Source organism: Oculina patagonica, chromosome 1 (genome assembly GCF_052425735.1).
Source record: "Oculina patagonica isolate OP01 chromosome 1, crgOcupat, whole genome shotgun sequence".
NCBI classification, from domain to species: Eukaryota; Metazoa; Cnidaria; class Anthozoa; order Scleractinia; family Oculinidae; genus Oculina; species Oculina patagonica.
Window position 1 is genome coordinate 17,231,214 of NC_135758.1, and position 16,024 is coordinate 17,247,237.

At 39.2% G+C, this 16,024-nt stretch overlaps 1 protein-coding gene across 1 annotated transcript in view; it reads right to left on the bottom strand.

The window, feature by feature from the left end:
• Window positions 1-8,032: 8,032 nt before the first annotated feature.
• The window catches only part of LOC144636776 (MAM and LDL-receptor class A domain-containing protein 2-like), a 53,796-nt gene continuing 45,804 nt past the window's right edge, over window positions 8,033-16,024 (bottom strand). The window contains exon 27 of the mRNA XM_078495978.1: window positions 8,033-9,057. Coding sequence (XP_078352104.1) covers window positions 8,799-9,057 — 259 coding nt within the window. The 3' untranslated portion in view covers window positions 8,033-8,798. The remainder of the gene's footprint in view (window positions 9,058-16,024) is intronic.

Genomic DNA, 16,024 nt, shown 5'->3' on the forward strand with positions numbered 1-16,024 from the left:
GTATTAATTATTTTAGCACAACACGAGAATAATAGATCTTCAGGCCGGTCACGGTTTTGACCGCCATCTGGAAGGATATGCAACGCCGTCACAAATTACAGTGTCTTATGGGAATCTGATGGACTATCCGAAGGAGCCTAGCTTCTAGGCAAAATATTTAATCAAACAAATTTGAATGACGTAGCTGGGATATAAAGCGTTCAGTTACGTTTTTAATTTTCCATTAATTTCTGCGTTTAAATCCTCCCGGCTTGTTGCGTGGGTTCAGCGGGTAGAACTTAGGGCCTGTTTACATGGAAGGCGGGTGCCCCGGCTAACCGAGTTACCCGGCCAACCGAGCTACCCTGGGCGAGCCAACTTTCCATACGTTCTTTAAAACACGCATCGAAGCGTTTACATGCAAGACGGGAAACCCGCCTTGCCGGGGCACTCGGTCTACTTGACCGGGGCACCCTTCTAGGCGAGATGGCTTTTTGCCATGTAAACGGTTATGCCCGGGCTATCCCAGCTTGCCGGCATAAAATTTATAAATTCTGGACCCAAACAGTGCTATTTGACCAAAATTAGATCAAATTAGTTTTATCTGTAGGCTGGAAAATTTTTCTTTAAGCAACAGCTAATTAATTCGAAATTTTTGTAGGAATGATTATCCTTACTCACGAAACAACAAATTTAATTTCAATTTGGCGGCCAAAGACTGTTGAATTTCGATTGAATTCCCCCATAATTGGACGTAGTAAAGTTCTATGAGCTTGCACATCAAAATAAAATAGGTTTAAAGACGGCTAGCCTTGATTATTTAGTAAAAAAATCATATTTTTCTTCAATCATTTGGAGCTACATGGTTTTCCCACGCTGTGACACGCTTTTGTCTCAACTCGGGCAGAAGGGATGTGAATTCTGCATGTTAAGGTGGGCTATGTTTCATCCCTTCTAGCCGGGTAACTCGGTTAGCCGGGGCACCCTCCCTCAATGTAAACAGGCCCTTATAGGCAAACGCCATCGAATAGGCTCTTACCGATAGTGCTAGCACTTTTTTGGCATTATTTGGCTTCGCGAGCATTTTTTTTCTACATTTTATCCCAAAAAGCACTGCTAGCATTATTTTGGATTTTCGACTGATTATTTGTATAATTTTGTGTTAAAAAGCACAATTTGACTTTTTTTTTATGGCGTCCAAAGCCTCCCAGAACCCAGATACATTTTGCCCTCATTTTAGTCACAGGAGCCGAGGAGGCCTGAGGAATAGATTTGATAGGTCAGCGTTTTCCTTCTAAAAACCCAGTCCATGACACTCGATACAAGATGGCGTCATCCACGTTTTCATCGAGGAACAATGACAGCCAGCCAAGGCAAAAAATGAAAAATGATACTGAAAATCTAAAAAATGTAATATTCTATGTTTAAAAAAATTGGAAAAGAGAGAGCATTTTTATGTAAACCACGAACACTTTTTAAAAAAAAATTAGCATTATTTTAGCACTTTTTTGGCAATAAACGAGCACTGCTTTAAGCATTTAATGTTTTTTTTACGAGCACTATCGGTAAGAGCCTACCATCGAATCTTGACAATGTGCGAGCCCTCGAGTCGTGCAAGCCATTGCCGTTTGCTTAAAAAGCACATCGGTTACTCTAATATAAGTGACATTACATTATGCGGATATGGTTAGCGTTTATATTAGGATTTGAGGACAGAAGGCACTACTATTGTTATTTCATCGTTATATTATAATCAACATTCGAATAAAAATGAGACACTTTCAGTGGAAGGAGAAAAACATGACAAATAAAAAATAGGGGGAGCTTGTGGAACGACTCGATTTTTCCTTCCTTCTTTCCCAGTGTCCCCGAGCGCTTTTGTTTTTCACTGCTCAGGCTCGCGCTAACTTTTCACCTCTCCCCATTTCCCAGCCCTTACAAAAAATTAAAGAAGAGGCCTCTGTGGAGGACAGAGTAAAGTTCATGCATGTTTAAGGCAGACACTGCCGTTTACCTACACACCTCTTGATCAAGCAATCAGCCACGGGTTTTTTTAGCCATTTTCAATTACTTCCAAATTGAAGTTTGTCTAAAAATAATATTTTTCTCACATAAAAAATGGCAACAGAGTAATTCTGCAAGTTATCAAAACCTGAGAAAAAACACAGATGTTTTTTTAATGCCTGATTATGACGAAAAACTTTAAAAAATTGCCATTTTTTTTTTCAACTGTGATGTAGTTCCTTTATACCCTATTGAAGTGTAATCTGCCGAAAAGAGAATATTTTAATGGCCCTCACTCGACACCAGAGATAAAACACGTGTTGATACTTGTTTCATTTCATTATAAGAATGATTTTAATAAGCCATTTGGACTCTTGGTTTTAGGCCATCGTAACTTGATTAAAAATAAAACACAAACAGCGGTGATAAACATTATGAAAAATCGCATTTTTATAAACTTGACGTTTCGTATGCTAAGCTACATACATTTTCAAAAGTATGACCGTTAAAATTTTGGCAACTATTTATATATTGTTATGAAAGGGGTCTGGAACCGAGACTGAGACAATTGATCTACAGCAGTAACTTTATATTTACATAAGGTTAATAAAGTAACAACCTCTCACTGCCGACATCGGCATTTAAAGAAGGTTGAAGTTCATGAATGTATAAGGTCTCTTTAATCTTGCAGTGGAGGTCAGTTTTGCCTGACGCAAGGATTTCAAAATGATCCCATTTGATGTTATGGCCTGTGGTTTTTATGTGATCAGCAATAGCTGATGGATGGGCGCATTTAGTGAGGGCCTTAAAGTGTTCAGTTTTTCTGTCATGCAATCGTCGTTTTGTTTTCTCAATGTAAACATCGTCACAGTCCCTGCAGCAAGCTTTGTAGATGACCTTAGATCGTTGAGAACGGTTGAGGCGGTCTTTGTACGGAAAGAAGGATTTGATGCGGCGTGTGACGCAAGTGAGCGTGTAAGCCATTTGGTTTGTGTCGCATTATCAATTGTTCCTCCCAGGCTAGGTCTCGGGGGCTAGGTCTAATAAAATGCGACTAAAATGAAAAAGTCTTAATATTATGTCAACAAGTTTATAACATAGCGTCAAAAGAGGCTAATTTGAAAACAAAAATAATTTTCTCAGTACATTTTAAAGGTATCTTAATGAGTTCTATGGAAGTTTCGTTTGAAAAACGTTGGGTCCACACGTTTTCAGCCAGGCAACTCTCGCCCCAGTTCTCTTGCGACCATATCCAAAATGGCGGATGAACAGCGTGCAACCAAAATAGCAAAACTATGGCATAATGGCGAGGAACTGAGCGGCTTCAGAAACGTTTCTTGATTGTAAGTGACCATTAAGGTCTTCTGTTATCAAATGCAGAATGAAGCTATCATTGCGAAATACGATTTGGCCGTAGGATGTTTGTACTCGCACGATTTTCGAAGATATGGAAATTTACCTTTACTATAAGAACGTTTAATACGCTTTGGTAAGTTAAGTTTTAGCAAGTTCAGCATGGATATGTTTCAAAGAAGTGTATTTATTAGTATAGTAAACTATTACGTAGACGTTATACGGACTCCTGTATTGTATGCACATTATATTTTAGGGAACAAGCATTGGAGGGGAACAAACTGATTTTTTTCAGTATTGTGTTTTTTAATTTTTGCTAATTTTAACAGTCAAAATTTAAGTTTACTCGTCTTATTACTGCTAATAATAGCTTTCCTAAGAACTTTAAGCCTCGCCAAGGCAAATTAAAGTGTTTAACAATAAATAAAATAGGTATGAATGTTAAACCTTTGGTTTTGACAATATGCAAATTAGGTCAGGGTGTGCTTCAAAATGGGTCATTAAAGAACTAAAACATTACACGGCCCAAATTTTTCTCAACTGAATTTTGTTCTACATGCATTGGGATAACTCCTGATATAAGTGTCCTTTTTTTCTAGTTAGGCAGTTAAAAAATATGAACATCTAAATTTTGGCAATTTTGGGTAGTGGTTTTCTCATCAAAAGTTGGCCAAACTTCGTGTTATGCCTCACACTGTCAGAACCCTCTATGCCAAATCAACATATATGAAATGAAAGAGCATTTATAGTAGAATCACAGCCTACAAGTATTTAGTCAAAAGGTTTTGTGTGTTTGATTTTATACAAGTGCAAACTTACTCCTTCAAAAACAGGATTTTTCGGGATTTGAAGGCTAAATATGGGACCACCCCTGGAACTTTGAAAGTAAAAGTCAGAAAACAAAACCCAAATGGCTTTTAGAATATCTCATCAAGGCCAACTTCTGCAGTAAGTTTCAGGAAAATCGGTTGACCCCGACTTCCAAGGTCTGGAACACTTTCTCTGACAGTGGCACTTAAGCGTTTATAGATAGATTATAAGAAAAAAATTCTTAAAGAACTTTTTTAAACGAATGTACGATTTTGTAAGAAAGGCAAAGGTGGACAAAAACAGCTAAGGAAAAATTTAACTTCAGAAGGAAAAAAACACTTCAATTATTTCATTAGCTGCAGGGTCCGGTATTTCATGCCGGTTTTTTGTATGATTGACTGAACTCCTACAATGTTATTTGGTATCAGTATGATATCAGAGATAATAAGTATATTAACCACCATATTTCAGGCAAAATTCTCCATCTCATCAGTGTCTACAGCTAATTTTTATACATTCAATTGACAGAGTAAAGGTGACTTGAGCCATAGTAAGAAAAAAATATCAACTTCAGAAGTCGAACCCGTACCTCATCGAAACCAGAGAATTGTGCATCACGTTTAAGCCGATCACGTCCGCGCCAAGAAGCGATAGCATAAACATGAATTCGAGTCAGGTCGAGCTAAACAAAAGATAAAATGCATAATTTGCATTAGATGTCCAGCTAATAACCCTATGCTTTTATAAGTATGACTTCATAGTCCACCCCCATGAATGGAGGGAAATGAACTTGAATGAAGGGAATATTTCCTATGCGAAAGGAGGATAATTCTAATTAAATAACGTTTTGCGCACCAATGAAGATAGCACTTAGTTTATCATTTGAAAACATAATGAAGTCAGAATTTGGAAAAAAGTGGAAAAGTTAGTTAAAGAGCTTGAGAGAAGAGGAATCGGTAACTAACCGGGAGGCGAAAAACATGCGGCGGCAAGAGAGATTGTAAATGTGGCGAGAACCGGGGGAAATAAAAACAAATCAGCATTGCGTTTTTGTGCGTAAAAAAAGCGTGAACAGACAAGAAACACTAAAGAGAAGGATGATATGATGGTAACCCTCTCCCCCACCTTTTTAGTCATATACTTTGCCCTTTAACAAAACAAAGCTTGTTTTTTCCAGTTTTGCGCCATCTGTTGACGCAATATTTTAATTTGTGATCATTTGAAAGTTTTAAGGTCTCATTTTTGGAATTCAGTAAAATGGCATGGACTATATCAACCAGTTCTTCTGTGACAAAAGGTTGCCCGGCATGTGAAACTTACCCTACCTTAAACTACCGTGCGGCACAAAGTGCAAGTGGAAGTACCACTTGAAATGCACTGAGTTCATCAGTAAAAAGTTGAAAACCTGACCACCAGAAAAACTGGCAACTTTGCTTGCAATTCTTACCTTGACTTAGGATGCTACATTAACTTCTTGGTGAAATATTCTTTAATCAGGGTGATCTTCGTTTAGAATAGAAAACTTCACTTCATAAAAATCGACAGGCTTTAGCAAAATCATCGGTTATATAATTGCTGTCCACCCCATAGAGCCCGCCGTAAAAGTTTCAATTGAAAAGAAGCTATCCATGCATTGTTACAATTGATTTACTAGGAGTCTTATGAAACTTGAAGCACGCCTTTCAGGTTTTGATATTTATTCACGATAAAAATGTTAAAAAACTGCCTCTCTCTCTTTAGGTAATATATCTACATGCCACTCTCTGAAATTATTCGTTCACTTTTATGAGAAAAAGAATAAATGATCAAAAAAACAACTTAAAAATAAAAGAATCAACTTCACAATAGTAAACAGGTTTTCTATTCCTCCGTTGTTTCGTATGCGATCTCCCGCAGGGCAGTATCCTATCAGGGATAGGGGGTATTCCCATATTTCACGCAAATTGCTCCATCCCAAGATCTAAAGCTTTTATTTATGTCAAGACGTGCTTAACTCAAGAAGTGGAAAGAAACACTCCCCTGGGCTTTTCCCTCGCAAAAAACATGAAATCTTTTTATTTGTTTCCCCAGCTGTTGCTTACAGGCGACGCATGAGACAGATGCATGAATGACGTTTATTATGTAACTTTATTATCTGAAATGACGTCAGCTTTGCCTGTATAAATCCTGTTGTCCCTTGATATGGATCACCATAGAGCGTTATCACGTGACGTCACCAAAATTCTTAATTTAAAACTATTGATCTCGCCGGCTGTTCTTTTAGCATATTCTTGATATCAGTGTCACTAGTTTTGGAGATAAAGCGTTTTGAAATTTGAAATGCGTTTTGCGATCTGAAATGTTACAGCCGTCGTTGAGAAGCACTTATTTAAAAATGACCGCTTTTTCTTAAGAGGAGCCTGAAGGGGTAAACTGGGAACAAGGATTTGGGCAAATTTTCACTCGGAAAATGAGATTTGGGTCACTGGGACCGGGAATCACAAAAAACAACAACAATAGAACTGGGACTAGGATTTGGGAAAATTCGAGAAAAAAATAGGCTGGGAAATGGGATTTGCCAACCTTGTTCCTAGGGCTTTTATTTGGGCAAAATTTGGGCTGGGAAATGGGATTTATACCCCCCTTTCACGACCCTCTCTTAAGTACCTTGACGTTTAACTGGTAAACCATGCAGGATGCAACAATTAGTTAACTCAATTTCATCGATAATTGTCTATTTTTTGCCACGATCAACTTCTACTTGGTAGATATTCACCGATAATTATCTTGATTTCGGTGACTATATGTTAATTGTATGGCTGTAGACACCATAAAAATACAATTTATTGGTGTAACTAAATAAAAAACTTCTCTAAAGCAACATCCTCTGAGTAAGTTTAATTGCGGAGTACACATATAGTTTGTAAGATAGACATATTTAACAATTATCATGCGAAATCGCGCAGAATATCGCCTGATACTTAGCCGACGAAGCCGTAGGCCCAGTTGGCTAAGATCAGATGATATTCCGCAAGATTGAGCAGGATAATTGTTTTATTATTCAACAAACTGTAAACGAAACACATTTTGCAGATAGATGCAGCGCTTTACAAGATTACCGACGAATGTACGGGTGACAGATAAGGTTAACATTTTGACCATATATAGGCAGCGCGCGCGTTTGTTGAATAATAAAATATATAAATGGTTTGAACCCAGGAGTTGTTGGTGAAAAGTCACCAACAACAGTTCTTCTCAGAACTACTCTCACCCGGACGATCACACTATCAAAAAACTTTTAACAGCGTATCGTGCTCCTTTTTAAGTTAAAATATAAAGCAGAAACAGACTAGAACTTCGCTGAAACTTAGAAATACACGCACTCGACTCTCTCTCTATTATTGTTGTTTGTTGACGCCTGATTTGCGACAACCCGCGGCAAACTGAACGACTCCGTGGGGATCTGATCGCACCTCATCAAACGAAACAGATTGACAATTTTCTCACCTTTCTCGCCTTTCGGCCAATGGTATTTCACTTTGCTCAGGCAAAGCAGAAATGAAATATTTACAGAGATCAAAGCAGGCTCACTTTATTGGCATCACTCCCCCGCCTTATCGCTACGCTCGCCACTCGCGCTTGCCCCAAGGTATATTCGCGCGTGCCCCAAGGTGAGCCTGCTCGCAGGCTAACCTATAGACATATAATGTACTAGATGCACGTGTACAGTGGATCCAAGCACCAAAAAAAATGTTATAGCTACGTTGACTCGGATGACTGATGCTATTCAAGTAACTGTTGTAGACATCATACAAGGGTATATTTTCATTTTATTTTGGAAAACAATACGGTTACAGCAATAACAAAGCTACTGTCTTAAATGACCTAAATAATTTTGACACTGGTGACTAACTCAATTAACGGTTACATGCTGCTTATACCTGGAGAGAGCGGTCAGGATTTGGGAACCGGATGGTACACACCTGACAAAATTCAAGACGTGTCCACCAGAGAAAGAGTTCAAGTCAATTCCGAGTACTCGGTTAATGCGGTTCTACCTCAAAGATATCCACTCCTCGTACCCTTCTATAATATTATCCATTATAATTTTAAAAAATATTCGTTACTAACACTAATTTTTCGTGTCATGATAAGTTACCCATTTTCTTAAAAGATTACTTTTAAAACTGTATAAAAAGAGTCAAGAATGCAATCTACCTGAAAGGGATAAAACAGAGTATTGCTGCTGCCACCAAATATATTTAGTGCAATTTCAATGCAACGAGATTGAAACATTTGGTTCAGTCAAAGTCTCTCTTGTTGTGAAATGGCCGATCTTACAAGGTTTTTTCGTAACACGTATCCAGAGGTTCGTTAATGGAACAAAAAGATAAATTGACTGACACTATTGTTCCTTTTTCTAATAGGTGAACATAAAACAACTGCTGGTGGTGTGGGTTGTGTTGTTAAACATCAACCACATTGACGTGCGTATCCGCACCTGCCTCGTTCTTTCTCTTGTTCTGACCGTTTGGGTCCTCACTTGGCAGCAACAACCTCACTTGTTCTCTCAGTTAAGGCTTCTGAAAACTTAAGGACTATTATTGAGTGATTGCTATATACATTCAGCAACTTCACTTTAGAGTAGTGGGTAGTTATAGGTAGGAATGCCCTCACTGTTCTTCTCTGTTAATATAGGCTCCTGGAAACTTGAGGACCACTGCCGAGTGATTTGTAGATACACGCAGGTCATTGATTGTCGCGTAACAGTGCTCCTCGGGTTTGATGTCAGGTACTTTACTGGATGAGTAAGTACTTTCACCACACTTCATTTCAATGGCTTCCTCTTTAGAATTGATGAAGTAAGCATTGTCGAAGAAAGCATTGTTCTTGTTACCAATGTCGGCCTTCTTTGCACGTCGGTTAATGAATCTTAGGAAAACAAAAGTAGGTATGTTAACTTAAAAACTTTTAAAAATTACCTGGAACACAGGAATGAACAAAAATAATGTAGTCATGAACTGCAGTGTCTACACAATTACGCAAAGCAGCTAACGGGTGTTGATTGTCTGTGGTTTTCGAAATAGTAAATCATGCACATCTGCTTACTCCTGAGTTAACGCAACTTTCCATGGTAACCTGTGTGGTCACACAAGGTTGCTGAGGGACTGGAGGTTGACCCATCGACAATTTGACCAATCGAGCCGAGCATAGGCGTACGGGCAATTTTTTTGCCAGGGGGGCGGTGAACCATTTGCCCAAAAACATTTCACAAATTGCCCAATTTTTTTCGAAACAGTCGAAAAGAAACGAGGGTCATACTATGTACTTATTGACTGAGTGGGAGGGCCGGACGGGAAAATATTTGGCTCGAGGTCAGGACGTACGGACCGAGCGCAGCGAGGTCCGTGCGTCCTGACCGAGAGCCAAATATTTTCCCGTCCGGCCCGACCTAACTCAGTCAATAAGCATTTTATCATATGACCACTGAATTTTTTTTGTTTTTCTTTCGTAGATGCAGACGCGGCGGCCCGTTTCGCGCGCATTTTGAAAAGCCAATAGTAGCTCGTAATTTGTTTGGGAAGCCAGTAAAGTGCATTTGAACTGCGATGTGGAGTTTTAGCTCCATTCCAAGAAGATTTAAATCCGACTTAACTCCTCGTACATGACTGCAGTTAGTAGAAATTTCAAAGGAAACGTTTATGAAGGACTACAACAAAGAATTTGCACGACGTTTCGGCTAGTCGTGCTCGTCTCTCAGCGAAGACTGAATCTGATCCTGATTGAACAATTTAGCGACGTTTCTTCTGAGCCGAAATTCACAACTGGTTTGAACGAGACTGAGGATTAATTAATTTTCCACCAAGAAGGATTTTGGATGTTAAAAACAACATTAGATCTTTAGCTATGATAAAGACTTGGAAAGGGATTGTACTGGCTGGCATATTTGTTTCGCTTCGTTTCCCTTCGACTTCAAGTTGTTTTGTTTACCACGGATCGTAGGATTCATAAACGTCTGCTTCGGGGGTGGAAGAGGAATAATGTGATGTTGATTATTCCATTATTCCGACTCAAAAATTTCCGTTATTCCATTATTCCAGGCACGAAAAGATCATAATTCCGTTCGACAAAGTCTATTTATTCCGCAAAAATAAGCTTAACTTACCTTCGTTTAACTGACAGTCGTCTGCAGTATTCTTGAAGTTATCTGGATTATGCTAATTTTAAACTCAAGAATATCAAAAACAGTAGCTTTTATTCGATTATATGGCAAACTTCTACCTTTAACTGTTTTCCAGTTATTTTTTTAGGATTTAAACAAGACTGCGTTCCATTTATAACCACTAGGTAACAATAAATCGTCGTTCTTCAGTATAACTTAGCTGTGAACATCAAAAAGACACGATTCCGCTCTACAGGTTAATGCTTATATTAGTTTCGAATCCGGCGATTTCGGCCACAATGAAGTAGATAACATAACAACAGTCGAGGACAAAATCTAAACATTGATCGTCAGAAATTAAACCAGTAAAAACCCATGCACTTGTAACTAACTTTTCGTGTCGTTGCCGTCTACCGCATTAGCATCTAACGGTTCTCAAGCTGAATAGTCGTCCTTATCAGCCTCTCTCTTAGGCAAATCTGGAGTCAGACTATTGACGTCGTGTATCGTGTTAACGTGATATAAAAGTCAAAACAGTATACAAAACCTTTCCTTTGATCCTATTATAGCAATTGCATGACAAAAAAAATCGGCTAACAACTTCAATCGTAAAATACTGAGTAGCCTTAAAAACCATTCCACAGTACATATCTTGACGAGCCACCGAAAACTGAGTGGATAAAGAAACCTATAGATCCGATAAATTAAAGTCAAATAACTGAAACTCTACCGATCGCAACAATCATCACCACGACCATTCTCATTTGTTTCATACTGTATTCTCGACTGACCTGGTGTTGCCATTTCATCAATGCACAAGTAATGTACACTGTCACGAGAAACTTTGAATAAATACTCAACAAAGCCTCAGTCTCGAGGTCAAGCGACCACTTCTAGTTGTTACAGAAACTCTTGGTTCGAATGACTCGGGCTCACCGTTTTCTTCATCATCGGATGATTCTGAAGCGACGTCGCTATCTGGACCTCCTTTCAACTGCCTCTCGAGTCTGTCCACGTCTGCCTGGCAAATGATGTAAAATCTCCCTTGATCATCTTCACCTAATCCTACGTCAACTTTGTCAATGACGGTGTATGGCGAATTATGCGTGTCCCTATTTCCTTCGCGAAAGAAAAATATGTCATCTGAAGACGAATTCTCAAGCCATGTGATATCCATAGCTCCATCTAGGAAAACAATGTCAACGGATGATCTTTGCTTTACAACTAGGTCTTTGTTCAACAATGCCAGGAAAAATCCCCACTGTTCCCTTTTTCTAGCATGCCTGACAGCCACTACATCACCTTTCGAAAACAGCACGTTATAAGGCATTATTAAACTTTGACGCACTCCTAGAACATCATCCCTGTCATCACCTTCCTCTACAATGCCACCTCCACCATCGGTGGCAATCGACTGGGTATGGACTACTGTTCCCGATTTTTCAGCTTGAAGACGGAACGACACCTCGTAGGGAAGATGGCATGTCTCCTCCTTCGTTTTTTCCCGAACAGAATTCTGGCGAACACTTCGACCATAAACACCGGCAAAGTTTGAAACGTGGTTAGAGAGATTCACCCTGGGTTGGGTTTTCGTTGAACAGTTCGTTACAGAACAGAACGGATACCGAGATTAATATAACGTCTCCCCGCGCGCGCTTTCACCCTACGTTCGTCCTCATAATCATGCATGAACTCTCTAACTGGTCTGTCACTGTGCCCCTGACGAGAATGACAGGCTTACTGAGTGCAGACATGCGTGTTTTTTTCTTTATCAATCTATACCGATAACTATTCTCTTAGTGAGCTCACTAAACTATTATCACTATTATCTGTACTTTTTATAGGCTTTTGTTAAATAATCTTCGAATTATTTAAATCATATTTTTAACATCCAAGTAATTAAGATCAGCATGATAATTCTTATTTGTTTCTGCCGCGAAAATGTTATTTTTGACCTGAAAGTGAGACTTAGCAGAATCTTGACGATCTGAACACAACTCAACGAGAATACTTGCGTCAACCAAAAGCCACTGTTGCGGTGCGTACAAAAACATTGTTTCGAAAGAATCGTTAGGGAGGATATACCAGGAATCGCTCCGAGGACAAATGGACATATCACAGCCTCCGTTTTAACAAGTATAAAAACCGTTTTAGCAAATATATAAAATCAAGCCATTCATATCGCACAAAAAATAAAAAAATCATCTAAAATCAAATGCCCATTCCCACCAAAAATCAAATTACAAACATACTCTAGCATACATCAGCAGGCTAGTATCAAAAAAACCAAAAATTGAGTGACAAGTAAGGTACCGATTTAATGGAAGAATATTTAGAAAGAACGACAATGCCTTTTAAAAGTCACTGAAACTAATCGAAGTCAGCAATGCAAAGCGACTGCCGCAAGCTTCAATTCAATATCTTGGAGAAAAACAGCCGCATTGCGAACGGTCCACAGATATAGAAATTCTCTCCAGCAATGAGAAATGTGAAATAAGATGTCTTAGAAGTGTTCATTCTTTTATAACTATTTCCATTGTTTAGAAAGACAATAGGACTGACCTTTTGAATTGAACAACCTTGATCCGGCCGTGGTCTTGTCGAGTCTTGTTCTGAGTCTTGTGTGATGACGCGAGCGTCGACGAGCGAGCACATGGCTATGGGCCTGAATGGAAGACTGCGATCATAGGGTACAGTGTTCTCACACTCACCACGCAGTGGTTTGCAAAATCGCAAAACGGAATAAAACTGTTTTATGCTGTTATATCGGCTCTTCGCTTCATTTTCAATCATTTTAAACTCACCACTGGACATGGCACAATTGTACTATCATTTATTATTTTAAAATAAAATCGTTATTCCATTATTCCATTATTCCCTCCAAAACTCGTTATTCCATTATTCCTAGAAAAATAAAGCCATTATTCCATTATTCCAGCTAAAAAATTACCATTATTCTTATTCCGTTATTCCTCTTCCACCCCCGAGTCTGCTGTTGCTTCTTAGTCTTTGAATTCGTTAGTTCTTCGACGATGTTGAGCTCTGCGCATGCATTACAGTTGTTGTCCCAATTGTGCTTAAAATGCTTCGTGAAAACAAGCGGAAAACTGTGTCATTGATCAGGTTAGTCGTAAACGTAAGAACTTACATGTACTCGCATTTTTGTTTGTTGTGATTTAAAAATTTACGCAGCAGAAAGAGAAATTTGAGTTTACTTCGCTGTGCATTTTTTCTTCAATGTTTATCATGACTACAAACCAGGATACGTCTTTGTCCGATTATGTTGTTTTTTGACGGCTTTTATTTCGATTTTATTGTTGTCAGGAGTATTTCTTCATCATTTGCCAAGTTTAAACATGTTTCGTTTTAATTTTTGCGGCTGCAAACTACATCGCTTTCTAGATAGTAAAGTTTTAATAAACATGTTGGACATTCTTTGCTTTTTAGAAAAATCTTAACTATCGTTCATCTGAATTCAAAGCCGTGGATTCAACTGGTTCCATGCAATTCAGGCATCTCGCGGCAGTAGTGGGGCCGTACGCTTTTCTAGTAGGGCCGTACGGCTTTTTCCGGCCCTGCTAGAGCGAGGCGTACGGCCCTCATACGGGACTTTTTTTCATATGGTTTTCCAAGGAAATTGCGCGCGGGTCCGTACGGGTCATATGATAACATGCACTAACATAGGCCTACATATGAAATATGGGTTATTGACCAAGCGTGAGGTCAAGACGGCTGGATATTGACCAAGTTTTTTTTTTTTTGCGTCCATAAACACGCAAAAAAAAAATAACGAGGCCGATATTCTGCCTTCTTGACCGAACAAGCTTGGTCAATAAAGGATTTATTATATGACTTTTTTCGAGTACTGAAAAGGAAGCCAGTTGCATGCACATTTTATGGCGCACGCTAAAATAACTTCATTGGTTTAAAAGTTTAATGAGTGACTGTCAAATTCTTGAATGAATCGAGACGAAGTAAAACGACACGACAACAGCGAAATTCGCCTCTTTTTAACCCTCAAAAGGATATTGAAATCGTAAAATTGCAAATCAACGTTGAGTTTGAAGCCTTAAAACAAGAATGTCCATTTCATCTGGCCGCCAGCTTTTGATTATCGGACGTTTTGCAGAGTATTTGCTCGCTTCTGGCGCTTTAGTGGTGCAAACCTGCCGTCACGGGGACACGAGCTGAATATTGAAATTGTAATTGTTGAAAGCGTTTGGGACTTAGAAATTCACGGGAAGAGCTTGAACTTTCCTACATCATCGATTTAAATGTTCGACCCGACCTTATTCGACGTGAGCGTTAGAGGCTTCGGTGAAAAGATGTTTTAAAAGCTTACAGTTCCTAGTTCGCCGTGCCGACCGCTTTCTTGCATCACGATTTACACAAACGACAAGTTTGCCGAATTCTTTATTTTTCAGGTATGTCACTGACTTCTCTCCCTTTCCGCCGAACAAAACCGATATCATGTCTTCAAGGCGCTTTGCGTTTCAATTTTTGCATTGATAGCTGGTTGCTGTGGCAAATAAAATTCACGAAACTCGTTAACATTTGTTGTTTAATTAGTTTGTTCTCGTTCGCTTTAAGACCTATTTCTTTGTAATCGGACTCTCTTTCGCTAGAAACAGCAGAAAATATTTGTGTTGTTTTGGAAAACGGTTTCATAGCTCAAGTTTACGACGGAAAAGCTTTTTCAGTGCTGTAGCAAGGGTAAAATAAGTGGGGGGCACGCGAGCGCCGGAGGCGCGAGCCACTAGGGGGTCTGGCGTCATGCCCCCCAGAAAATTTTGAAATCTAGAGGCTTCGAAATGCCATTTCCAGCGTTCTCCAAGAGCATATCGCGAATTATTTATTCCCTACACTGTCTCAGCAAACCAATGCACTTAGAAGAGAGTATAACACTTGCAACGTCAATTACAAAATAGAAAACCGACTGTCTCTGTATCTTGAAACCAGCAAATGGTTCACTTTTCAGAGTCATCATAGTAAGTTCGTTGTTATTAAACTGTTTAATATTGTTGTGCATCAACCTACGTACGTTAAAAAATGAAAAGAAGTACAAATGTTATTGTTTCAAACCCCTCGGGAGATAAAATTTTATTTTCAACATTTTATACAGGTCTGTTTTTACTTTTTGGAAAAAAAATGAGGGGGGGGGGGGGGCACGGGCCCCCCAGCTCCTCCCCTTGCTAAGGCACTGTTTTTGTAGTAGCGTCGACAGAACTGAAAAGTTTTTTCGCTTGCGGGAACACAGCGGGCGATCCCGAGCGGTCAAGATGGCTCCACCTTGACCGCTCGGGTAGCCAATCAGTGCATGGGATTCGTTTCATCTTGACCACTCACGGAGCTAGTCATATAATTAGTGAAAATATTCTTACATATGAATCTTTCTATGAGCTCATAAAACACGTTAAAAGAAATAGCTGTCTCTGCCATTTCGACGGCCGAAGATATCAATGATACGATCCATGTCATTGTTGACTACAGAGTTGGCATATGCCCTTCCAATGCGATGTTACTGACACGTTGCTGCCCCATCAGGTGCTGCTGAGATAAGTTTTCAATCTGCGAAACGCACCGAATGATCGTTCTGCAGAACACGATGTAGCAGGTATTACTGCAAGGATATATACCACTTTAGGAAACTCTGGAAACATATCAAATAGATCATTCTCGTGCATTGTCTCCAGCATTTCTGAAACAGTCATGTAGCCTAATCCGCGCACACGACGA